General features: G+C 37.9%; 1 protein-coding gene and 1 long non-coding RNA gene across 3 annotated transcripts in view; one reads left to right on the top strand and one right to left on the bottom strand.

Moving 5' to 3' along the window:
• On the bottom strand, positions 1–27,729 carry LOC123616713 (uncharacterized). 2 transcript variants are annotated; one of them, XM_074377897.1, is made up of 7 exons: positions 27,575–27,729; positions 24,139–24,189; positions 10,142–10,204; positions 8,164–8,199; positions 6,381–6,463; positions 4,548–4,628; positions 1–1,299 (listed from the first exon to the last, which is right to left on the bottom strand). In XM_074377897.1, exons 1-6 carry the CDS (start codon positions 27,609–27,611, stop codon positions 4,587–4,589), a joined length of 312 nt encoding a protein of 103 aa, XP_074233998.1. In that variant the 5' UTR covers positions 27,612–27,729; the 3' UTR covers positions 1–1,299; positions 4,548–4,586. The 2 variants fall into 2 exon arrangements, with proteins under 2 accessions (XP_074233998.1, XP_074234007.1); XM_074377906.1 differs by having other exon boundaries at positions 10,142–10,201.
• The window catches only part of LOC123616712 (uncharacterized), a 67,276-nt gene that overhangs the window by 7,890 nt on the left and 31,400 nt on the right, over positions 1–27,986 (top strand). The window lies entirely within an intron of this gene.

The following is a 27,986-nucleotide window of genomic DNA, read 5'->3' as shown; positions in this document are numbered from 1 at the left end:
TATATTGTTCTTATTCTTTACTTTTAAATAATCAGTTTAGTACAAGAATACTCTGAACATACAAGTAAGTTAAAGTTTAGATTTTTAAAATATTTATTAAAAATAAATTTAAATTGCCAAGCCCATTATGTACACATCGTTACTTACTTATCACACAGCAATGGAAAGCCATATGGATTTTTATTCATTTGGAAATAGAACATCGCAAGAAGGTTGTTTGTTTTTATATTGCTTTTCAAGTTTTACTATAAATGAGTGATAACTGTATAGTCACAAACCCTTAGTGTCTTGTATCCAGAGTTTTGGATTATTTAAACCAATTTCCAAAACTTTATTAATAAGAGAAACAAGAACTGAACGGATTAAAGAATTTAATTGAGAATGCAGAGTAGCCTTTTAACATATTTACCTGCATGGCAAATTTGCACATCTTGTTGCATTAACAAAGTTATGAAGAAGTTTCTTTCGCAAGGAAAAGTTATCAATTCTTTCTCAGGATACTCTGCCTACTGACATAAATAACTCTTCCAGTGGAATACAGTGCATCGGTCAGTGCCCTTGGCGAGTTAATGCCCTTCTGTTAGATAGGTTCATTTAAATGAGCCATTTATACGTACGTAACATCTCACTTTTTTAATGCGAAAAACTTGATTTATGCATTAAAGTATGAATGTGGGTATCATTTTATATATTTATATCTATGTCCTAGTCTTTACATATATGTACACATACATGTATGTATGTATGTGTACATATGTATGTATGTATGCAAGGCATTTCCAAGCACAAGCTTTATTAGTGTGACTAAAACATCGTCATCATTCATGTAATACCATACCTTGCCTTTTCAGCAATGAGGGAAATAATAGCATTTTGCTGTGCTCCTAATTTAATCAAAACAGTGAAAATAGACTCAGAAGTTTAGAACGAGAAGAGAACTTAGATTTTATGTAGATATTATAAGCCTTTCATTTGACAGCAGAATCATTAAAATACAGTAGAATAAGTCAGTCTTAAAGAATGGCAGATGAAGCCAACTAAAGTTTTGGATCAGAATTCTAAATCAATGGATTATGAAAATTATGCTAACACACAAAAGTAAGCGTAAAAGGAAGTATTTATCACCAGACTCATTATGATGAAATTTTTATCCTGAACTCATACAACGTAGGAAAGTAAACAATTTGTTGGTTTTTTATGTGTTCATTTTTCACTTGACTGAATTTCACATATTTGACTGAAGTCTTTTGTCTTTGAGTTTTTCCAAAACTTGGTTTGGTGAGCAGATTCTCATCAATTCTGTAGAAGGATTATAGAGAGAGAGAGAAAAAAATACAAAACTGTAGTGTAAAACATAGTTATATTTAAATACCACAGGAAATTAATGCATAAAATAAATTTCAGGATTCTACATTCTTAAGAGTTGTCCTTGAATACAATTATTAGGAACTGAAAGGAATTTCTTTTCAGATTAGCTCTATTAGAGTTATGTGTAACAAAAAAATGTCTTAGAAATCTATTCCAAAAGCCTTAGGTAGGGAACAAACATAATTCCTCTGTTTCTAGTTTCTGCAAACATGAGAAACTAACAGAGAATTCTGTAGGGGTGGACTGTCATGGGGAGGCAGTCAGTGATAAGTCAGTTGAGTTATTACATATGTGTGTTTGAATTTAAGACAAGCTTCTTAGTCCGTAATCTCTTTCAGGAATCACTTTTTTTTTCCCTTGGACATAAGCAAGGGCAAGTCTGTGCAGAAACTCCCTGCGTGAGTCCTCTCTGATTCTAGCGTGGGATGGAAGGGCAGGGGCTGGTCTTTCCGACCAAATCCGATGCTCTACCTTTCTTGGCCGGTAGGTTAGGTTTATATTACTGCCGAGGGTGCGTGAAGGGATGGGGAGAGCCTTTGCTGTTATAGAAGCAGAACATTCCCCACGGCATTCTTCTGCTGGGGAATTACAGGAACCGTGCATCCTCAAATTCTCCCATAAGAAGTGGGCTGGCAGGGGTCACATGTGGCTGCCACTGTGGACAACTGATTCAGACCCCCTTTTTCTCATTTCCCCCCAACTATGAATCATGTGCAGGTTCAAGGAGGTTAAAGCGATCCGTTCTTTATACCCTCACATCTCTGGTTCTTGTTGAAGGGGCAGATCATTCTAATCTCTGACTGCTTTTGACTTGTAAATTACTTTAGAGCAGTATTCTACAAAACTAGGGCTAAAGCATGTTATAGTAATCATGTGTTTCCCAAAATTTCCTGTGAGGTGGGGCCAGATTTTATAACCCATTTCACTAATTTACTAAGTCACATATAATAACTTCATTGGCACAAATATGGAGACATGAAATGAGCCTAAAATTTGGTTCATCTGACTTTTCACTGCCTTGACATATATTTGAGATGTGAACAGAGAACTGAGGCATTAATCTTGTGAATGTGGAAATGCACCCAGTTTCTTGAGTGCACCGTATTTTGTCTTCTTTTATCCTTTGTTCAAGCTGCTCTTTTGCCTGGAACTGGCTTGCCCCCAGAAACCTCCATCTGTCCTGTAAGACTGACCTCCGGTGATTTCATCTCCAGAAGCCTTTGCTACCTGCCCCAGTCTTTTTCAGATGCAGATGTCTCTACTACCTTGAAACTTGTTCCCTGCAATGACCACAGTCTGTCTGTTCCGCGATTAGGCTCTCAGCTTCTAAAGGACAGAGATTCTGATCGGTGTATCTAATGTGAGTGTGGTACCCAGCCTAAAGTAAGCATTTGGTAAATGTTTGTTGTACTTCAACTAACAAGGATATTTTAAGTCACTTTTGATGGATTAAATTGTCTCAAACTTTTGTGGGTTATTCCACAGAGAGGCTCAAGATTGTATAAAAAAAAAAAAAAACCAAACTAAGCACTAAATTTGTCATCAAAATAAATCAGTAGTTAAAAGCATATAGAAATTTAAGTAGCAAAAAAATTAGGCTTCAGCTGGTAATTGCTCCATTTTAAAAACAGCTTCAACACATATTTTTTTTTGCAATGATGCAGAATGTAGATAAATACTTAACAGATATTCCAGCTGCAAGTCCTATGTCAAGGTAACTTTAGTAAGTGAAGTGAGTCTGGTAAATGACTCAAAACTTTTGTTGTTTTAAGTATCTGCAGATTGAGTTTTATTAATCCCTTTAGCTGAGAATGACATGTATGCCATTCACTCTATAGAGCATTTACTTCCTAGGACTAAACAATTACAGAATCATCATCATTGAGATTTAAGAACCCACAAGATACTGTGATGGGCTAGTTCTACGTAGATAGCTTATGTACCCGAGGCGGATTTTTGAAACTCTATTTTTTGTGACCCCAAAGTCTAAAAAACCTAGCAAGTCCTTTGAAGATGGGTGCTAGGTCTAGGGTTAAAACTGGAATATGGAAATTTACAGCACCTGAGATCTGTCATGATTTTTGATGACCATGGGAAGAACTTTAATCGATTTTGTACAAGGCAGGATCAGTTCCATTTTGCTTGAGCATTTAAAGCCCATTCCACAGAGACTTGTTCTTGGCGGACATCTCCCAAATTAGACGTCACTTGGGTTTTATGCCTCAGGCAGAGTTTAAAGGAACTGTGTACTTGATCAGTGAGATTATACCAGAGGCCATAGGTAGTGAAATTGGCTAGGTATTTAAGCACATAGCAGAGACAGCAACTGCTACTAGCTCTTATGAATTGCAGTCATGCTAGCGGTTGCGATGCAGCATTGTTAGAGTTTACATTTGTTTTCTGCAAGAGAGCCCTAACATCCGGATGTTTTTAAATGTAAAAAAAAACCTCTCACTTCAAGGTGGCAGTGAGTGCTCTTTTTGAAAAATAGTGAGTCGGTTCTATTTTTGATGAACAGAACGTATCTGCTGTTTTCCCCATGTTGTCTCATCCACTTCGCGCCTGGGAGAGGAAGCGAAAACGGAGCCAAGCAACTGGCCGTTTGTGCAGGGCCTGTCGTGTCTGTGACAGCTGTCAGGCAGGAGCACTTGCTATGGGATGAAACTGCTCTAGATGCTGGCGCTTCATTTAATCCTCATGAAACTCGATGAGGTGAACACCATCATCGTGTCCACATGAAATTCCCTCCACATTAACCACTGTTATCGCCACAAGAAGAGCTGGTCAAGTTACACAGCTGCTAAGTGTTGGAGTGTGGATTCAAATCCGGGTCTAGCTCCAGATCTAGGGCTGTTAAACTCTATCCACTGTAGGGTCTCCTATGATGCAACTTTGCACTTGGGAAAATAAGAAGTACATAAAAGAACTTAGTTTTTGCTTTACTTATGGTATTTGTTTTACTTTTTCTTTTTTAAAAGATACTTTATGCCTAAGGGGGAGTTTCATTATGCTGCAGATAAACATTCATATAAAGGATAAAATCTTACAGAGGAGGCATTGATGAAATAGAATGTAAATGAATTCTAACTGGGTGCACCCTTCCCAACTCAGAAAGAAATAAATCGTTAATTTATTTCCCTTCCAAAAAGGCAAAAGGCAGTAAAAATATTAGCACTGACCTGGTCTGTCTGTTTCTACAGAAGTTAAAAGAAGCACACCTATATCCGGGAGGGTTGAGATGGTTTGACAGATGCTCTTCGCTACGAATTAAAACCAGAAAAAATGTTAATGCCACAATTTTCTATACTTAGTAAATAAAAATTCCTCAAATTAAAAAAATTCTTTTTGGCTAAAGTTTGTTTTGATTAAAATTCACTTTGCAGAGGTCTTTTGTGGAAGAAATTACTATTTCATAGATATTTACAAATTTTAATTTAAACTTTTATTTGTATTTCTAATAGTATTTCTTATTTCCATAGGTATATTATTCCCCTAGACATTGACTCTGTCATATTTCCCTGCTGTAGTGGAAAGCTCAAATAGAATTTTTTTTTTTAAAGATACATTTTCTTAGTCATATTGACCATGACCCAATTCTTCTATGTCCATATAGAAGATTTTCTCTGACTTTTACCAAGAGATATCATTGACTTTTTTAGATTTCAGGTCATCAACCAAGGGAGAAGACAACAGTTTGCCGTCTATACCAAATACAAGGAGATAACTTTTCCCCCAGTGTTCAAATTGCCAACAAGAGGAGTCATCTTTTATTCAAGTCCTTAAAAAATCTCTCATATTAGAGCAGACACTGTCAATTACTTTTATTAAGAAAGTATTACTTAGAGAAAATACATTTACATGGAGTAATGCTAACCAAACATAGATTTGGATGTTCATAAAACTCACCTAATAGAAATAGTTAAAAAAGAAAAGGACAGAAGAACTTAACGTAGATTTACTATCAACTTGTTATAGACCTGCCATTACAGTGTTGTTGCCTGTCTAAACAAGCCTTTTTAAAAGAATATATACAGTGGTTACAATGTGGAGAGCACAAAGAGAGAGAAACAGTAGAGGGTGGGTGAGAACTGTACCATTCTTTTGAGACGAGGTACCTAATGATCTATGACTATAGTTCCAATTATTAGCATTATAAACACACAAATGTGGCATCTGAATTGTCTTAAATAGGTTATAGTGAAGGTTGTGTGCTTTGGAATGCTATCATACAGACTTGAAATTAGCTTTAGTGATTAAAAAAAATCACTCATGCTGGAAAGTTCATAGGTGGAGTTTGAAAAATTTGTCTCAGGAAATACGAGAATAAAAAAAGCAAATGTTTTAAACATGCATAAACATATCATGTTATTTTAAATATTTTTCACATACATAAACTAGATACTATAACTAGAAACTTGGCTATTTCATCCATATCCATCAAAAAATATTAAATTAAAACTTTTGAAGGACCTTTCACTGGAAAATGGGGATAGATTTATATTTGTGGTTTTTTAATAGGGCAAATGATAAAAAGAAAAATTTCTGCTGGAGTAACTCAGTCACTTCTGTGTGTCCAGCTGAAAAAGATTGAAGGTTTGTTTTTATGAACAGAATTTTACATTTTTCATATTTGGTTAAACAAAATACATCTTTTGTAAACAAACCCAGCACAAGGCCAACAAAAAATGGGGAATAAAAGCAAGAAAAACAAAAAGCCTAAGATTGTCCCTTACTGGGCTTCAGGGTCAGACCTGCCCCTTCCTTACAGGAAGGGGGGTTTTTGTCCTTGGGCCTCAGCACGGGTCCCTGTTCCTAGGCACCAGAATTGGATACGAACAGAGAAACCAGCCCTGAAATGTTTAAGCATCTCTGCATATGCCATGGGCTCATGGACAATGATGAAGTTTCATGCAGTTTTGTTTCTGTTTGAGTTGAGTTAAACCCAGAGGAGCAAACCCTCCTAGAGCTATTCACATCAGTACTTACAGCAGAATTAAAAGCTGAATCCTCACCTTTATGTTTACCGATAAGTAATAACTTAGGAGGATAATTCCAATGATACCAGCCATCACCGCAAAAACAATGACTGTTATTACTGGGCGAGAGAAAAAGAAAACAGCAAAATATAAAAATGTGAAATAAAGGACCGCATAACAGTTGGCAAATAAAGCAGGCAAAGTCAGGGTAATACCGCTTTGCCTTTTTAATAGAAAGTACATTAGTAAACTTTTATGTATATTTTATCTTTTTAAAAATTAGATTTTTCACAGTAACCATGTGGGAAACTGGAACTTAAAGTGGTAAAATCTTTTGTCCAAGGCTACAAAACTAATGACAGAACCAAGACCCAGGGGCTTCAACTCCAACCCCAGTGTTCTTTACAGGGTCTCCCAAGTGTAATTACGGATGAGAGCTGTGTGGACCTTTTACGCCAACATGAGAAAAACCACAAACTCTTTCAGTGTTTCAAAGGTATGGAAGAAAATAATGTCTTGATGTGTAGAGGGGTATTGGACAGATCGTAGAATCAGAAATTTGGAAGGAAATTGGTATAAGCAGTTCAGAAATGAGGAAGCCTAATGAGTTTGAGTTACTTATCCGAGGTGGGACAACTAGTTAGAAGCACATTGGTAACTACTGTCCAGGTCACCTGTAGTCTAAGCCTCTGCTCCTTCCACAGTATCCTTACACATAGTCTATAATAAAATCACTAAAAATCTTTTCCATGTTGGGAGTGAAACACAATTTAAATTAGAGACCCTTTCGCATATTAGTAGCATATTTATTTGACTGATATATATTTAAAAGCCTATTTACTGATACAAAAAAGTAAAAGTAGCTTTTCCTCTCACTCGTATTGCCCAACCTTTCTCTCCACTTAGCTTTAATTTGTGAGATAATGATTCAGTTGTACAATTCGTTTTTTATGGTGTGAAGTATGGGCACAGGCCAAGTGTGAGGGGAGGCTTAGAAACATGGAAGAGTAAAGAAGCGTGTAAATGAACCAGCGCAACACCTAAGAAGGGAGCCACAGTCCCCAGTTATAGCAGGTTGAGAAGGTAGCCCCAAAGTGATAGTATGGGGCCAAAAATGAATCTGGATTGAGGCATGAATGGTCTATATTTATTCTGGATGTGCTGCCAATTAATTGCTTTCTTTATAGTAGGGAAGGGAGAAGTTCAATTGTTTTATAAGCTCTTAGACTTTTCCCATGTACCCACGGTTGGTTAGCAAGCTAAAAAATATCTAATTTTTTTAAAAATGAGAATTAAGTTATGTGTTGGTGTTTTCAAAATGTTTAAGGAAATTAGAAATACCTATTTTAATTTTAAAAAGAACATATTTTGTTTACTTTTATAATTTTGTATGACAAAAGTCAATAACATGTACTCTTTTGTTTTTAAAATAAACTGGTGGTTACCAGTGGGGAGAAGGAAGAGGGGTGTAATATAGGGCTAGGGGATAAGAGGTACAAACTATTTTGTGTGAAAGAGACTACAAGGATATATTGTACAGCATGGGAATTAGCCAATATTTCACAAAAACTATAAATGGAGTATAACCTTTAAATTTGTGACTCACTATATATAATATTGTAACTTATATAATATTGTACATTATATAATATTACACATTAACTATACCTCAATAAAAATGGAAAAAAAAACAGCAAAAAAAGAAAGAAAATAAACATAAAAAATAAAATTGGTGCTTCTTCTTTACATAGGCATTTGAAACTAGCAATACGCAATTTAAAATGCAATGATCATCATTCCATGTCAAATACTAACATACCTGGTGCTGAGAATGGGGGTTCATATTGTGGCACTTCTAAAAAGACAAAATTTCAAAATAAAGTCAGAAAACATAAGTCATGTTTTTAAAAATACCGTTTTGGCATTAGACTGCTCAGTGGGTTTCTTTTCCTTAAGTGTGTTTGGAGCGCTGCTGTTCAGCATTCAACAGTTAGCCAGTAAAAATTATGGGGGAAGGTGTCAGTCTTAACTTTAGTAATTCCAGTATCTACTTTCAACTATCCAGTGAGTTCTCATGAATCAGAAATTAGCAAACCATCTCACTAACTAAAGGGAAGGGTATGAGAAGGTTGGAAGAGCTGTTGACTTCCACTAGAAGCTGTGCATTTTTTCAAAAATGTAAAATGGTGAGCAGAAAGGAGACAGACTGAGCCATCACTCCACATGGACATCAGTGAACCCCAAAAGAGGTCCTGTTGCTGTCAATTTTCCAGATTTATGCCACAGCCACTATCAGAATTCAAACCCTCACTGTGTCTTAGCGGAGTGTTTGCCAGCAGTCCCACTAGGTTCCCGTCCTGCAGAAGTTTCTAGTACCATTGCCTTAATGCTCTGCTAGAGTTAACCTCTCCCTTACCAGTTTCACATCTTACATTTCTTTTTCTGCTGTCTTTGAATGCCATTTATGTCAAGAAGCCCCGTTACTACTATTGCTACACAATTTTCTTGAATTTAATGATTACAAATAACATGTTACAGTATATTGCATGACACAGTCAAGGACTCCGTTATGTTTGGTCGTTCTTCAACAGTTATGCACAGACGTGAATTGGGCTTGTCTTCTTGATCTTTGTGGCAGGTGATAGTTGTGGCTGGTGTACGAGCTCTGGATCAAGACAGAATCGGCTTCAGTCACGTGTCTGCCTCTTACTAGTTGTGTGGTCTTGGACAAGTGACTTAATTTCTCTGTGCTTTAGTATTCTCTTGGGCAAATGAAGATGATTCTGTCTCTATGAGGATAAAATTCAATAATGCATGAAAACACTTACTACAGTGGTCCACCATGCCCGTGATCATTTATGGGATTCAGGGCATGTGTGTTTGTAGTTGGCCCCTTAAATGCTTTCTGGTTTGACACTGTCATGTCGGCTTCACACTGAAATCACTTTGAAAATTAGATTGTGTAATCGGACCCAGAAGCCTAATAATGAGTTCTAAGCACTTAGCCTGATTTCCCTCCCTTGGTCTCTGTTCTTAAAATCCATCGCTTCCATTTACCTCAGGGCATTTTCTCAGTGTTTCTATTAGCTAATGATCCAGTAGTCATGCTTAGTCTTCTTTGAGGCTTTATTTTAAATCCGGAGGATCCTTCCACTTAAACCCCACTGACAAAAGACCCTCTCCCTTTCTACATTTAAGCAGCTCTAATAAAGCCATCTTTTTCTCCCTAGAAAAATAACCAGAGAAAGAGATGCTGCCTGACCACCCTTATCTCAGCACTCAGCTTGGCTTGTACTTTAATAGGCACTTCTGATGTGTCAGGCTTGGAGCCAAGCAATTTTACACACATTTTCTCATTTAATCTTTAGAGAAACACTGCGGGATAAGTATAATGAGCCCCATTTTCAAATTAAGAAGACAGGCCCTTTGGGGAACTGAGGGTTCAGCTCATGCAGAGTCAGCAGCGGGGGCAGGGCTAAGCCCAGGGCTGAGTCCAGCTGGATTTGACCACAGGCTCTCCTCACCACTGCTCTACCAGTTCCCTTTTATCTGGCCCACCATTTCATGGTCACATTCATCATTTTTGTGGCCTGCTGGATTGCTTTAATTTCTTTAACCTATAATATTATTTCTGTGAGCCTTTCCAGAAGTGAGAGTTCCTCTAGAGGAGGGACTCTTGTCTACTTCACTTCCATTTCTCAGTCTTTGTCACAGTTTCCCAACAGTGACAGGTCGCATTCAATAGATTTGCATCATAACAATGACTCCAGAGGAACTATTTTAAAATTTGAACAAACCTTGGTACCCTTGTGTCGGGCCTGGAGTTGTAGCTGCAGGACCTCTACTAGGAGTGGTTGCTGCTGAGAAGTTCCCGGAAAGCGAAATGGTATAAAAGAGAAATTAAGAAAGGGATTAAGAATGAGGTGATGAGTGGACAATAGAGCATCTAACAAAAGACACAGTGATCTCACCTCTCTTCCAGTGGCAGGTCCAGAAATTCTACATTGCAGGGCCTGACAGATGAGGAAAGTGGGCCTTGATTTCCTCATTTATAAAAAGATAATACCTGCCTCAAAATGTCACTGTGAGGACTGAATGAGTTTAATAAATATACATGTGTGGATACATTCACCCACACACATTCCAGTTAGTATAGTACTTGGCATGTAATGAACATTACATTCATGTTGGCTGTAGTCATTTGCATAAAGGGGGAGACCTGAAGCTGTATTTGCATTGCATTTTATATAACTGGAAAACTGTCCATGTTAAAGAAAGATGGAAACTCACAGCCATTACACAAAGACTAAAGTTCTGCCCCATGCCTCCCTGCCTCCACCTCCTGGGTACAGTCTTACTTCCACAGGAAAAATGAAAACAAAGACACTATTAGAGTCAGTTTTCATCTAGCTGGATAGAGGGTGAGTCAATTCTAAGGTTCCCCCAGTGTACTTCTTTTCTCTCTTTCAAAAGTAGAATTTCAGAGTTGTAATAGAATTGTAGGAAATGCTGGCTCCGGTCTCTGATTACTGGCTGAGGATCCAGATAAGCAAGTGATGTAATGAATTCTAGGTCGTAATTATTCTTTACCACAAATATATATGCACACAAATATGAATACTGGATATGTATTCTCTTGTATTTAAAAAAATCTCAATATATAATATATTGATTTTTATGATTAAGCAATTATGTATTTATTTTTAAATAAGTTTTATACATTTAAAATTTATAAATTACTTTATAAAATTTTATCAACTAAATAAGATTTTTTAATTGTGAAAGCAATATAGATTCAACAAATTAAAATTGGGAAATATAAGAAAGGTCAAATAAAAATATAAAAACCATTTTCATTCCACTACCCAGAGAAAGACATTGTAGAATATATTCCTTAGATTTTTTTTTAATTTTTTTAATGTAAGTACTGGGGATTGAACTTAGGACCTTGTGCATGCTAGATATGCACTCTACCACTGAGCTAGACCCACCCCCTTCAGAGACAGACACTTTAAACATTTTGGTATATAGCCATCTGAACTTTTAGCTGTTGCATCTAAATATGGAATCATTGTGTTTAAATATGTATCAATATGTAAATAGTATTTAAAAATATACACCATGAACATACATCCTATATTTTGAATACTCTTCTATTACAAGATTTTTGATGGCTGCATAGTATTCCATTATATGAATATTGTAGTTTATCAACCTCTTCAGCATTCATGTTACTTTTACTCTTATGAGAGTTATAAACCATTCTGACATAAACATCAGTGCACTAAACTCTCTGGATGTGTGTCTGCTTATTCCTTTGAGACTTTCTAGTAAAGGAACTGGTATCCCAGTATGATGGCATGAGGGTAGAAGGGCACCTGCAGACACTTCCCAGGGACAGCGTAACCTTGACTCCTCAGCTAAACACTCACGGTTTCCTGGAGAATCCACAAAGAATGGAAAATGTCTTGGGCACATCTGATCAGTCTACTTAAGGACAGTGTACTGAGACCTGTGTCTTTCTACCAGCTGTCACCTACTCAGTTTACCCTTGAATTGTTTAGGCAGGAATATCCTCCTGTGGCCCCATCTTGCCTCACTGTCTGCTATTTAGGTCTCAGTTCAAAGCCATTTTAGTTGGGAGGTCGTCTCTCACCTCCCTAACTTAGATTTAGACTAAACACTCCACAGAGTCCCCAGTGCTTGGCATAGTGGCAAAGTCTCAGTGAAATCTTAATGACTGACCATTTAGAATCCAGATGTGTTCTGTAGGCCTTGATGGTTACTTGGCACCTTGGGTATTTATTCACTTGTGTGTTCATTTACAAGAGTGTTTTGACATGTCTACTTTGTACTAGGAATACAATGAATTAATAAATAATTCATGGTCTTTCCATCGAGGAAATTCCACCTTAGTAAAGAGGGACAAAATGTAATCTAAGTGTAATGAAGTATTTTAGGGGAGCAGGGGCACAGAGGAGACAATGGTCAATTCTATCTGAAAAAGAAGGAGGTGGAAAGACCTCATGGAGGGGTTCTCTGAACTCACCTTGAAAGAAGTCTAGGATTTCATCCCACCAACTCTGCGGACATTTAGGTACAGAGTCAGCAGGGTCAGGGATGTCCTGGAACTTGAGACATCATCACAAGTTGAGGGAGTTGCAACTATCTACGTGGTTGCAGCATGTGATGTGAGAAGCAGAGGAAGCAGTGAAATGATGTGTGTTGGGGCCATGGTATGGACTTTGGACTTTAAGGTGGCAGAAGGACAATGAAGGGTTTGAACCAGATTTTCATTTTGGGAAGATCACTGTCAATAGCATGAAGGATGATGTGGGGGGGGTGGGGGAGACGTGCCCAGAACTCTTTATAAGAGGATCCCATCTTGTGTTCGACAGAGACCAAGATAAGCAGTCCTTTGGCACAGGAGGCGCTCCTCAGAGAGTCCTTATCACTTGTAGGCCTTGCCTTTGGTGCAGAAGGCCTGTAGGTTAAGGGCTTAAAGGGACAGAAAATTATAGCAAGTTGTAAAAAAGATGGCAAAGACCCAGCAGTAGGATCTAACATCTCTTGAAACTGGCACTTTAATGCTTTTAATTTCAAACAAGGTCAGAGAAGGGGAAAAACAGTATTTTCAAGGGATAAGCAAAATCTATGTAACTTTTTTGCTATCGAAAGGAGAAAATGCTTAGGTAGAGAGAGCTCATTAAAAAGAGTTTCGAACTTTATCAAAATAATTCTAACCCTCTAGCAAACAGATAGAATTCTTTCTTTTCCAGCCACTATTCCTCAGTGGGGAGGAGCATTTAGTGGGAATTTTGTTCCGAAGAAGTAGAGGCAGAAGTCCCAAGGCTCTAAATTGAAGTCAGAACTCAGGAATATCTAATATTGAAGGCAATACGTTGTTTAGAGTAACACAGTCACAGTCCTTTCAATTTCAAACAAATTGTGCAGACTTTAGCCAAGTCCCATCTGTGAGCGGCATATTCTGTAAAAACTGGTTGGTTGCCAAACTGATTTGAGGCTGAAATTTTCCACTTATGATCTTAGAAATACTTGCTTTAATTCTCCAGATTTAATTGTCTGATACAATATCATAACACGGTCACCTAAAACCACCAGCACAGTAAGTAAATAAATACTTATTTATAGTAAGTAAATGATCTAAGAATAACTTGATAAAAAATATTTTTAACATCATTTCCTTAACCATCTAATTTCGGTAGCTGATCTGTAAAATGACCTTTGTCATAGTTAGTTTTTCTTCCATATTCTGAAAAAACAGATAACCTTGTATAAGTATTTCAATAGGGATTAATACCTGTGCTTGGTGAGTGGTATGAGGAACGCTCAGAGGCTTCAGAGTTCCCAGTGTCAGTTTGAAAGGACACAGGCTCTGATCACACAGATAAGCTTTTATATTTTCTAGGATTTAATTGCATTTAAAGAACATGCTGGTTATTCTAAAATAGATTCACAATTAAAGAATTTAAAGAAGTTTATCGAGCACCTCAAATTAAATAAACCAACCCCTGGTTGGAAGATGTCACTCAGGAAAAACAAAAGAAATGTCTCTTTCTACATCCTCAGATGCTTAAGCTACTTTCAAAATCCAAGGTAAGGAACCCCAAGCTCCACAAAACATATCCCCAGCAAGCACCAAGAATGTTCTGATGCTACATTGATAGCCCTCATGTCTATCTGACGCTCCCAGGTTCCTAAGACCCTAATCAGCTAATAGACATCTGGGGACATGTTCAGTAATGCAGAGTTGCAAAATTTCTGTGACTAAGCTTATTTTAAACAGGGCTTTTTACAACAGAATCTTCCACTGGGCTATCTGAGCAAATATGTTACCATTAAGCAATGGACGCAGTTTTCCTGAACCTCTTAGGGCCTGGATTACAGAGGGGTTTCTCTTCTGCTTTTTGTCCTCTTATACTCTGGGCCCCTCCCTTTCTGTTGCTTAATCAGCTTTCGACTTGTCTGCATTGTTCCCTGAGTAAAGGTCAATCTAAATATTATCCCAATTAATTCAAAATGTACTTTTACATATTACCATACAAGGTCTCTTGGAACATCTACTCCAACTTTCTTACTTTACAAAGAAGAAATTTGATATCGTGAAAATTGGATGATTCGCTCAGTTTAACACAGTTGGTATGGGACAGAACTGAAACCTAATTCTGCTGCCTTGCAATAATATGCCCACTTCCTAAGTCTCTGCCTGGTTGAGATCTTGTCAGCAAGATTTCCTTCATGTTTTAGCATATTAGTTGGTGAACATAAGGGTGCATGGTACACACAAAAAAGACAACTAAATTCCTTGAGATTCCCAAACATCCTGTGTACTAGAATTTTTATAATAATAATGCAGTCTTCATTTTGATGACTTTTTACACAAATTTTTACAATTTATTGCAGTTCTTCCATTATCTCTTAGCCCTCAGTGTCTTCTTCCTGTAACCACTGAGAAAAACTGTTTTCTGCTCTAGCAATACTGATATGAGGGTCCTTTTCTTAATTCCCCACTTCTTTTGTGGGAACACATCCAGACTATACCTGAAAAATTCCACCTCTCTGCCCAAGAGACACACATTTAACTTGAGATATCATGGAAGATGTATCCAGCATCTGACCAGCCCGGAACAGAGATGGGCCTTGAGCCAACCCTGCACATTTCCTTAGCTGCACTGGGCTCTGAAAACTTACACTGGAGTCCCTACCCCACACCTTCTTGCGGTGAATCACTGGCTGAAACTTGAAGGATAGGTAGAGTTTTTGGTGGAAATGTGGAGGAGGAGGAATTAAGGTAAAGGAATAGCATGGGATAAAATACAGAGAAAGAGAGTGTGCATTTATGTGGAGGCTGAGGGGCAGCTAACTGATAAGAGTTTAATGTTCAGGTGGCAAATTAACACCAAATGGAATGGAAGGGAAGGTTTGGGAAGGCCTCAGACTCCTGGTTAAAAAATTTTTTTCAGTCCCAAGATACTGAAATGGCATTTGCTTTGGTACTTGGCAAGTACATATTTGTGACTTGAACTGAATCCCATAGTTTTAGATTTGGGAAGAGGGAACAAATTAGTCAATACACCGCCCAGAATATTAAATATTCCAAATTTGCATGGTGGTATCATCTCATACTTGTGTAACATGAATTGTTTCAGAACATTCACCTCTTTGGTCTCTCATCCTCACTGCTCTGATCTCACAGGTGCTCACGGAAACGCTACCAGCCTGAGATGCCTGGGCGTTGTAAGAGGGAGCACAACAGGGCCCCTGCCGCTGTTCCCGGTGTTCGGAGGAGGCGGGGTGACTTGTGGGTGAGGACATGATAGGGAGTAGAGGTCCAGTCTCCTAGCACTCTCCTCTGTGCTCTAGCCGCTAAACCACACGGCTCTCCCAAACAGCTGGCATTTCTCATGGGGAGTGTCGTTAGGATGAATGCAAGATGCAGTGTTGGACAAATACCCTGCAGTTTTTGGAAATTGCCCAAATTTCCATTAGCCGAGCTCCTGTCACGCTGTGATAAGGTCAGCTCACGCAGCTGTGAGTTTCAGTTTGGTTCCCTCCTGACTTGCAGTTGATAGAAGTCTTATCTTACAAAAGCAAACTCTTACGAGGGTACACTCTGCATAGGAAAAGCCTTCATAGTTTCCAGGTCAGAAAACTAAATTTTCTAAGTGTAAATTGTTTTTTTTTAACTCTTAAATATATATTTTTATTGAGCTAGAGTCAGTTTACAATGCTGTGTCAATTTCTGGTGTACAGCACAATTCTTCAGTCATACATGAGCATACATATATTCATTTTCATATTCTTTTTCACCATAGGTTACTACAAGATATTGAATATTGTTCCCTGTGCTATACAGTATGAGCTTGTTGTTTACCTATTTTATATATGTTAATTAATATCTGCAAATCTTGAACTCCCAATTTATCCCTTCCCACTCCCTTCCCCACCCCTGGTAACCATAAGTTTGTTTTCTTTGTCTGTGAGTCTGTTTCTGTTTTGTAAATAAATTTGTTTGTCTTTTTTTTTTTTTTTTAAGATTCCACATATAGGTGATATCATATGGTATTTTTCTGGTTTGATAGTTTTCTTTTGTATTAGCTTGGTTTCTTTTTGTTTTTTTGTGACTCTACTGTGTGCTTTTGATTTGTGGTTACCTTGTTTTTCAGGTATGTTAACCCCTTACTATATCTGTTTGCTTTAGACTGGTAGTCATGTAGGCTCAAACACATCCTAAAAAGAATGAGGAAAAAAAAAAGAAAAGAAAAGAAAGAAAAAAGAAAAAAAAAGAAGAGAGAGGAAAAAAATCTGTATTTTCTTGCTCCCCTGTCTCACCTTTTATAATTTTGATGTCCTTTTTTTTTTTTAACATCTTCATGTTTATTCTCTTGTAACTCATTATAGTTATCCCATTTCCACTTATGGTCTTCTCATTTGTATAGCTCTCTGCTTCTTGTCTATTTAGAACAGATCTTTCAATATTTCTTTTAGCATAGGTTTACTATTGCTGAACTCTTTTAGTTTCTATCTGGCAAGACCATTCTTTAAAATAGAAGGAATTTCACAGATAAGTGCAATAGTTTTTTGGCATTGTGATGACCAGTGAAAACTGATCAATAAATGCATGTGTGGAAGTTCTGCACTGCTAATTTGTGGGAAAACTGGGAAAAACCTCACATATGCTGACTTCCAACTCAATTTCTTTTCTGTCAGACTGTATTGTTTTCTACAGAATGACTGTATAAACAGGGCTCTTGCCTATTCCAAAAGATGTTTAGAGAAAGTTACTGTTAAAAAGCAATACATTTAAAGAAATACTCAGTTTTGCCCTTGAACCAAAAGACTCACAGATTCCATCTGGGTCAAGTTATAATAGTATAGTTCGATGTCCATCCCATCTGTTGTCATTCACTTTTCCTTTTTGGGAAGGTTTTAGTAAGCCAGAGTAGCCAGTTGCAATTTAGAAAAGTTGAACTTTCTAAGGATAAAGCAGTTTATGGGATAACATTTGAGTTTAGTGTTTTGAATAGCCCTCAACACTTTGTGTGAAGTCCCATCAATAGCTCTTAAAGAAGGACACAGCATGTTAGCTGGTGCAGTTCGTGGGCCAGATGTCAAATGTGATGACCCGTTTCTGCTCACAAGTTGCATGCTTCGGCAGTTCCCAGCAGCCAGTTGGTCACACCTCTGCCTTCCTTAACTTGGTAGAGAACCGCTCCTTGATGAGTCTGCTTTGGAGCTGCTTTGGCCTAGAAGGACATGGAACCCTGAACTTTATAGCCTGGCTCTGTACTGCCCAGCTTCCAGTCATCCTCATCCAAACCATCACTGAGCCAGCAGTAAGAGAGAGAAGAACCAGCCCATAACCCCAGCCACTGCATTCTTCAGCCTGGACAGATGGAAAGCAAGGGATATTGTTGTTTATTGTTCCAATGAGAAAGGTGATCAGAGTTCTAGTCCTGGTTTTGCCACTAACTGGTTAGGAATCTGAATAAGTCATTAGAAGTTTCTTGCTTCTAATATGAGAGTAATGGAGCAGATGTCCTCTAAGGTACTTACTCTCCCCAAATCATAGCCATTTCTATGTTGAAGGTAATAATATTCCTAGTTAACGTGTGTATTTACTAACTCTAGGCATTCTCTCTTGACACCTTCAAAACAGTTACCCAAGGGAATATTATTAAATATTAATTATCATGTGAAAAACAAAGATGAGAAACATTGCCTCACTTGCCTAAGATCACGCAGCTGATAAATGGCATAGCTGGATTCTGAATTCCCATCTCTCTGACTGCAGAATTGTCTGTCAAGTCCTACCACAATCTATGCAGAATAAAAAGATTGAGAGCATCAAGTAAGTTTCACTAAGAGATTAAATTCTCACCAAATTATGAAACTAACTCTCAAGCAAGCCTTCACTAACAGGAATTTTGGCTAACTGCAGAGATGCAAAAATAATAATCCATCTTGTGCATAACCTGATGATGAGAGGGTTATTTCTCTAACATACAGTGGTAAAGTGACCTGTAGTGTCAGATCTAGGTTATGGAAGAACAGATGTTTCTGGTTAGTAACAGTTTGTGAACTGAAATCTCACTTTTTCCAGCCAAGCATCTTCCAATCCAGTTACTCTTGCTTACCATAAATCCTCAGAACTAAAGGGGATTTCACATACTTTAGGTGTGCCGGCTTTATTTTAAGATATTGGCATTTCTGCAGCTAAACTTCCTATACACATTAGATTTGGAGTTAAGGAAGTTAGAGTGGATGAGAAAAATTCTAATTAAAAATGAAAGCTTTATCCCAAAGTTCTCACACCACTGATACTTGCCATCACTGGCTGGACCATGACAAATAGGAACAACAGAAGCTAAATCAGGGTCCTCACTCTTGACTGCCCATTAGAACCATCTGCAGTTCCCAGACACTGGTGTCTAATGTGCTGCCAGCAACAAGAACCATTGCTCCAGACTAGATAAACATGTAGAAACTTCATTTTCCTGCCTTGAGTTGAAACTTATTCATGAAACAAATGGGTATTAGCCTGATTTGCTTGAGAAATAATAACAGTCACAATTTTCCATACGAAATGATGCTATTTCTTGGGGTTTTGTCTTAGAAAGCCCCATCTCCCCCACATTTGTTTTCCCTCCATGCACTTTCCAATGGTGGGCTCCTCAGTGTATGAAACAAAGTGGAGTGGCTCTGGTGGAAATCTGGGTTCGGGATCCCTTAGTGCAAGAGTGGTCAACTTTTTTTTTCTGGAAAGGGAGAATGAGTAAAAATTTAGGCTTTGCAGGACAGTCTCTGTTACAGCTCTCTAATTCCATTGTCACAGTGCCACAGCAGCCACAGACAATACGTCAGCCAACATACTAGTGAATGAGTACAGCTGTATTCCAATAGTTATTTATGGACACTCAAATTTTAATTTCATAGACTATCCACATGTCACAAACCATTATTACTCTTTTGATTTTTTTACGCACTTAGAATTGTAAAAAGCATTCTTAATTTTCAGGCTATACAAAGCCAGGTGGTAGGTTGGATTTGGCCCCTGATTGGGTATATTTGGAATCTCTGGATGTGGAACTCAGTCATCAGTACTTTTTAGAGTCCTTCAGATGATTCCAGCATGTAGTCAAGATAGTGAGTTCCTGCATTAATGGGCTATGAAATCAGTTACACAGTTGTCACTGGTGTTAAAAAATCAAATTGTATACGATAGAAGAGACTACATCAAAGTGCATCACACACAGTAAGGACAGTTATTATTTTGTGGAATTTTGTCTCATACATATGTCTGTTTGTGTGTTTGTGTCTTTGTGCAATGAATTGCAATGTACACTCACTATGCCTTAACCATCCTTGAATGTCCTGCTGCTTGACAGCCATGGCTGTACCCTACCTGAGTACCTGGCCTCCAGAGGGGTGCGGGAATCAGTAGCCCATGACACAACTGAAATTCATTCAAGGCACCCACAAGCTGTTGGCCAGTTGGCTTCATACTCCAGTAGCCTTTTCCAGCTTATACAGGGTCTATAAAAGCAGTTCGAATTTCTATGTGTGCAATGCCATTAAAATGGTTTGGGAGTTCTAAGAACAAATGCTTTCAAAAGCATAAAGTTAGCTAATGGGATAATTACAAGTATGATATATACCTTCCAAACATATAAGAGGATATAGGCAAATAAACTATAGCATGTACATTAAAAGATCAGAAATAAGAAATTTAATAAAGTATGGAATAAAAATAACAGAAAATAAACTAAATGTCAGTTGTGAATCCATAAATGCCTATGGATTAAATTTCTGTATTAAAGGATAAGGACATTTAGATTGAGTCAAAACAGACAGGAAAAAAAAAATCCAACAAAAATACACTAGATCACAAGGAGTACAAATAAAACAAAAGAATGTGACATGTTAAAAAAAGAGTGCAAGGTATACTTGAAAAATAAAAATAAATAAAACCAGAAATCACAATTTTAATATTAGACAAAGTCGAACTAAAGGCAAAGACAATAAAAAGACAGACAATTAATTCAATTTATATTGTTAAAGGATACATGACATAATAATTCTTAAATAACTATGGACTGACCAAGCCATTATATCTCAATAGTAGAGCAACATGAAATATAAAGCAAAAGAAGAAATGGACAGAATTACAATAGCAGTGAGAAGTTTTAACTGTTTTCTCCAATTGTGATAAATCAAGGAGGCAAAAAAAATAATTAGAATCTGAAAGGTATCTGCTTTGCAATCACAAGTGATTGATGTATAGTTCTTTTGGTAATAAATTAATGAGGATAAACTTTATCATGTGTTCCAGCATTCCCAAACACTCATTTTGAAGTGATGTTGCTGAATTGCTTGACAAGATGTTTTGAGATCTGTACCTGATGGAACAGGGAGGACACTGAAAGGCAAATTTGTGCAGTGTTTTTCCTGGCAAGACCCAATGTCACTGCCACGAACTGTCTTCTCGCCTGCCTTCCATAGAGGCACTGCATTCATGTTTTGTGCTTTGGGTTTCTTTTCTTTCATTTTGATTTTTAAACACAACCATGACTGAGAAATGAGTGGCTATATCAAAGGGAGAGCCCTTGATGAAAGGTTATTTAGCCCAGAGAAAAAAACAGCAAAAAAGTTAACTTAATAGTCATAAATTTAGGGTTCATTAGCTGCACCAAAAGGAGAAGACAGACCACCAGCCTTCACTACAGACTTCACTTTAGTGAAAGCACAAGCAGAACGCTGAGTGACAATGTTGGCAGAGAGAGGATGTGCCAAGCTGTGAACATCAACGTGTAGGACAAATAAGGCATTACAACATGTTGATGAAATGCACGGACTCCAGAGCCAGACGGCCTGGCTTCAAAGTAATTTCATAACTACGAGCTGAGACCTTGGGCAGTTTACTTATTCCCTCTGTACCTTTGTTTCATAATTCGTAAAATGGGGATAATAATTGTCTATCTTACAGAGTTACTGACCGTGTTAAATGAATGATTGATTGATTGATTTATATAAATGTTTACACGAAGAGAAAAATTGACCTTAAAATTCATATGGAATTGCTAGGGACCCCGAATAGCCAAAATAACCTTAAAAAGTGCAAAGATGGATGATCTACACCTTACAATTCCAAAACTTACTACAAAGCAGTGGTAATCGAAACAGTGTGGTATTGCTCTAAGAATCAATGGAATAGAATTGAGAGTCTAGAAATGAACCTGTATCTGTGGTAATTGATTTTTAGCATGGGTGCCAAGACCATTAAATGATGAAAGAACTGTCTGATCTAAAATATTAAGGGAGACAAGGCTCTAGACAAGATGAGGTCAGAACTCTCCTCCTGCACTTTTGCACTGAGAGTTGGTATGGTGCTTGGTGACTGACAGAAGAATGTTTTATGGTTTGGGGCTTGCAGTGTTTTTGGAGTCATTTACTTTTCTGAGACAGGTATAGGACGAACACTGCCTGACTCCCATGATGTCATAGGAGTCTCTCAGTGAATAAAGCATCCTAAGGTTCTAGATGCTGCCACTTTTCTGATACCCTTAGCTACTTGAGTGTGGCAGCCGGGGACTTGAGGGTTAGTTACTGTATCATAACAGAAATAAGTACTCTAAAAGATGGAAAATGGGCCTTTCCCAAAGAAGACATACTGTTGGCACATGAAATAATAAGCACATGAAAAGATGCTCAACGTTGCTAATCATGAAAGACATGCAAATCAAAACCACAATGAGATTTTACCTCACATCTGTAAGAATGTGGAAAACAGTATGGAGAGTCCTCAAAAAACTAAAAACAGACTTACTGTATGATAAGCCAGCAATCCCACTCCTGGGCATATATCTGGAGGGAACTCTAATTTGAAAGATACATGCACCCCAATGTTCATAGCAGCATTATATACAATAGCCAAGACATGGAAACAACTGAAATGTCCATCAACAGTTGACTGGATATAGAAGCTGTGGTATATTTAAATAATGGAATACTACTCAGCCATAAAAAAGAATAAAATAATGCCATTTGCAGCAGTGTGGATGGACCTGGAGATCATCATTCTAAGTGAAGTAAGCCAGAAAAAGAAAGAAAAATACCATATGATATCACTCATATGTGGAATCAAAAAAAGCAAAAAGAAGACACTAATGAACTTATCTATAAAACAGAAACAGGCTCACAGACATAGTAAACAAACTTATGGTTACCAGGGGGGAAAGGGGGTAGGAAGGGATAAATTGGGAGTTTGAGATTTGCATATATTAACTACTATTTATAAAGTAGATAAACAACAAGTTTCTTCTGTATAGCACAGAGAACTATATTCAATATCTTATAGTAACATATAATGAAAAAGAATATGAAAAGGAATATATGTATGTATATGTATGACTGAAACATTATGCTGCACACCACAAATTGATACATTGTAAACTGACTATACTTCAATTAAAAAAATAAAATAAAATTCCTAAAAAAACAGTCTCCAAATAACAAATATTAATAAGGCTATGGAGAAAATAGAACCCTTGTAGACCGTTGGTGGGAATGTAAATTTGTGCTGCAGCCATTGTGGAAAACAGTATGGAAGTTTCTTAATAAACTAAGAATAGAATCGCCATATGACCCAGCAATTCCACTCCTGGGTATATATCCAAAGAAAATGAAAACACAAATTTGAAAAGATACATGCACCTCAGTGTTCATAACAGCACTATTTACAATTGCCAAGATGTGGAAGCAATCTAAGTGTCCATCAACAGATGACTGGATAAAGAAGATGAGATACACACACACACACACATATATACATACACTGGAATATTACTCAGTCATAAAAAAGAATGAAACTCTGTCATTTGCAACAATGTGAAGGGACCTAAAGGGTATGCTTAGTGAAATAAGTCAAACAGGGACAGACAGATACTGTATGTTATCCCTTATATGTGGAATCTGAAAAATAAAATGAATGAATAAAACAAAACAGAAATAGGCTCACAGATATAGAGAACAAACTAGTGGTTACTAGTAGGGAGAGGGAAGTGGGGAGGGGCAAAATACAGGTAGGGGATTAAGAGGTATGAACTACTCTGTATGAAATAAATAAGCTACAAGGACATATTGTACAGGACAGGGAATATAGCCAATATTTTATAATAACTATAAATGGAGTAAAATCTGTAAAAATATTGAATCACTATGTTGTACACTTGAAAGTAACATAATATTTTAAATCAACTATATTTCAATTAAAAAAAACAGAAAATGGGAAAATATAAACTGTGGGTTATCTCATATGTTTACTATCAATTCTCTTTTCTCTATCAGGTCCCTGAAATCAGTTTCAGTATATATCACAACCAAGTTATTTGAGTCGTAATAAGCACAATGCAATAAATATGCTGGAATCTAGGTCTTCCTCTGTTAATGTTTGTCAGCATTGCTTAATGATAGAGACATCTTAGAAAGCAGAGATTGTGTATGTTTAATTTAAAGATTTTTTAAACTTTTCCCAATTATATTTTATGATTATTTTCACAGAAAATTTAGAAAGTATTAAAAAGCAGGGAAGAAAATTACCTCCAATCCCAACACTGAGAGATAACCCTGGGATGTTTCTCTTCTGTATTTTTGCTTTAGTTTTGATTTAGTTCATTTATCACAGAAAACCACACAGATAAGTACTTATTAAATATATGGATATGATAATAATGGCTGGAAATCTAGTATCCATCTGCTTTTGTTGGTAACTTACCTGGACTTTGAGTGTTAGGGCTCGTTTGAGGAGATGCAGTTAAAATATAACCTATAAAGACATTTAGGAAAATTATTTAAAATGTGCATCTCCAGTAGATTCATAGATGTTTTCAAGAATCCTCTAGAAAGCAAAGGAAAAAAAATCCATGGCAAGAATGTTAAATTCAACTTCCCAAATTCAAATCAGTGTGAGTCAATTTCGAGATACAGTCTCTTCTTTCCCCTCTTAGAAATTTTTCCCCAGGAGTTCATAGTGGAGTGTTCATTTCTCTCTAAAAATCCAATTTCACCCTAAGCTAGAGCTTTATAGGTGTGGTAACTAATCTACAGATCATCTCAGGCTGACCTTGAGGTGTCACTGAAGTTTAGAGATGAAAGGGATTTTCGATGCCATCTATTTATTCTGTGTTTTATTAAATAGGCAGGAGGAAACTGAGGCTCATGGGGGTCAATTGCCCACAGTTAAACTAGTCTGCAGCAGAATTCTGGTCATCGGTCATTTCTGCAACTGTTATTGAGTGCCGACTAGGTGCCCAGCAGTGCAGGGGATGCATACATGAAGACACGGGTTTCACTTTAAGAAATTTAGAGTGTCGTGGTCCCTGAAATCCAGTTCAGAACTCATTCCTGCAACAGCTAAATGGAGAGAAAGCTTCTCTTCTTGGATCGCTGAAGAAAAAGGAGATGCCCACTTTCTCAGTCATTCTAAGCATGTGCTGTTCAGCCTGGTGTGCCTGCAGGTGTGTGTAGTGAGAACCCCAGGGTAATTCATGGTCTATCTACGCAGAACTCTCTCCAAGAACTTCCTAGCATCAGAATCCGATTTTCAAATTAAAGCTTTGGCTTTTCCTTGAACGCCCTATATTTTCTCCTGTCTCAGAACTTTCATCCTCTCCCTCCCCTCTCCCTCCAGCACCCTTCCCCCTGATTTCACAGGGTTGGCCTCCTCTCACTGTTCAACTCTCATCATCGTTGGCACTAACTCAGAGAAAAATTTCCTGCCGCCCTTCTCTCCATCAGCCTCCTGCCTTATGTTCATCGCCTTCCCTGGTTTAATTTTCTTTGCGTTATTTTTCACTGTCTGTTCTCATTTTAATGATCAATAATTTAGGAAGCACTGTGCGCTGACAGTTTGTCACAAGGAGCGTTCCAGAGTTGTGAGGCATTTGAGGTGACAGATGGTCACCTGGTCAAATGGTCGTCTCCGTCAATATTGCCTTAATGAAAACCTCTGCACATTCTGACAGTCATCAAGTTTCCTTCCCCCGTCATTTTGGTGACCGATACTACACCAAATGTAAATGGATTTGGTTTTTTGAAGTTCAGAAGTTATTAATATGTTGGATCACTATGTAAATTTAAAGAAGTCATAAACAGCATTTATTACCTTTGTTAAAAAAAAATCCTGTTTAACGTCTGTGTTCCCTCGCACTGCCTGCCCCCACCTGCCCTGATGGCACCTGCATCCTGAGCGGGAGCCCGCATGTCTGACTGCCCTGGCCTCTGTGCTTGGCACCCCACACATAGTTACTGAATGAACCAGTGAGTGAATGAATTCAGGAAGCAGGAATCAAATCATTTCGAAAACGTTACTGCCCATTGGGAGGATGACATCTGATACATGTAGAATTAGAAATAGTGGCTTTATCCTTAAGGATTACTGGAGAAAGAAAACAATCTTTTTTTTTTCCTTCCTCATTCTTTCCAGGTTCTCCTCCCAACTAATGAGTAAGGGGCGGGGTAGGGAGGGGGGCATCTTTCCCAACATCTTTCTATTATTCTATAAAGTAGTCACATTAAGAGGGTTTCTTTGAGGATTTCAGATGTAAGGATGATGACAGCTGTGGCACTGGAGACTAAGGCAGGCCTCAAAGTCACTTGGTTTTGACGACCTTCTGGTGGAGTCTCATTTAAGGCCTTAATCCACTATCAGCTTGAGCACTGGTTTCATGAATTTCTTTCTTTTCCAGGAGTCCTTTCCAAATATCGTGCTTCCCCCACCACCAATAGGTAATGTGTCTAATATGAGAGAGTATTTGCCCTTTGCCCTCTGGAACAAAACAGCGAATGCCTCTGGTCTCTTCTGTGTGACAGCTCTACAGATATTTGATTATATTTAAATACTAGGCTGCATTCCTTCCACATGTTTTCTTTTCTTCAACTTAATGTTTTCATACTTTGCTACTTAAAAAAAAAATTAGAGCAACTTTTTTATTTTCCCGTAATTTCCCATTCTCCCTGACTTCTGAGAAGTCACCATCACGTACCCAGGTTTGTTTCCTAGTTTGTAATTATTATCATAGCTAAATACTCATTTACCTCTTTACTATGTGCTGGGCGCTGGAGTAAGTACTTTACGGTAATTACTTTCTTTAGTCTTTATGTGATTCCTAGGAGGCAGGTACCAGCATGGTCTGCATTTTACAGACAAGGACACTGAGGCAAAGAAAGGGTAGGTCGTTTGCCTCCTTGTTCCCCGGGCTCTCCGATGTGAAGCCAGGTTTGACCCTAGTTCTGCCTGTCTTTCACATCTGTGCTTTAACCATGACACTCTTTTTACCCGCTCATGTATCTTAGAAAATGCTGGCTCCCTCCCCCATCCAGCAGCAGATCCTTGAGACTTGCTCTAACTCGAGTGACAGCCACGTCTGCGGGGCTAGAGACATTCCAAGTAATGGCCTGCTCCTGATCTACGTGCTGGGCACTAGTATTTCTGACACATAAACACTGCATTTAAGAAGACGTTAACCATGACATTCTCAGGAAGAGGTCAAGAATAATGCTAATCTGATACAACTTCTTAATGCACCTGTGTTATTTCTTTATTTTAATGAATTGATTTCGATTTCTCCCCAAACCACATAACACCTAAGCCAATAAGAGCTCTTTCTTTCTTTCTTCCTTTTTCACTGCATCACACCTCACGAAGTGGGCCACAAAGTGGGAAACAACCCCCCTGTGGATTCAGAGTTCATGCTTGTGGCTTGTACATTTTTGGCAGGAGAAGGAGGAAATTATAATTTTGGGGGGGAAATTTCTTGAAAACTGAGGACTGTACATCCACCATCACCTTCCTTAATGACTCTTTAATTTACAAGTTAAACTCATTGAAACACCAACAGAGCAACACATTCCTTCACAGCAGAGATGTTTCCCATAATATTTGATAAAATTCTTTTAAGTCTAGCTGGGGAACAGAAGCATGCTTCTCATACTGGAAAATTGTGATTCAGCCGCAGTTACTGGGCCCCCTTGTGTCATTTTCTCTACTTTACCAGCTGAGTCCCAGTAAAAATCCATCCACCAAACTGGGATCTGAGATACTACTCATTTATACATTCATTTAAGTTAGATAGGACTAAAATGTTGCTCTTTTGACCTATAATCCTATATCCCATGTAACAGCATCACGTTTAAAAAAAAATTCCACTTACCTGACAGTAGTAGTGCAATGATTATTTTCCTCTGCATCCTGATCTCATGAACTGGCTTGCTAAGGTCAGTGCCAGAAGACCACCAGGGACGACTGAAGTGGCATCTGTGACCTCAGCCTGCACGCTGTTATCTTTCAGTCCACTTTCTCCAGGCATCAGCTGATAGGCTGGGCGTCATTTTTGAATTATGCAAAATTGTGAAACGCCTGTCAATAAAGATACGTGGGTATCTGCTTAACGAAGATTATGAAAGGGTCCAGTCCAGTCTTCACTTCAGGGAACTGGCAGCTACGTGTTAAATTTACTTTGCATAAATTCAGTGGGCATCGTGAGGCAGTAGTGCTAGCAGAAAGAGGGACCCTCAGATTGGAAAGCCCACCAAACAGCTGGGTCCTTGCCTGCTGATTGAGAA

This window comes from Camelus bactrianus, chromosome 2 (assembly GCF_048773025.1).
Source record: "Camelus bactrianus isolate YW-2024 breed Bactrian camel chromosome 2, ASM4877302v1, whole genome shotgun sequence".
Lineage (NCBI taxonomy): Eukaryota > Metazoa > Chordata > Mammalia > Artiodactyla > Camelidae > Camelus > Camelus bactrianus.
The sequence above is the reverse complement of the archived record's forward strand: the minus strand, read 5'-3'. Positions and strand labels throughout refer to the sequence as shown.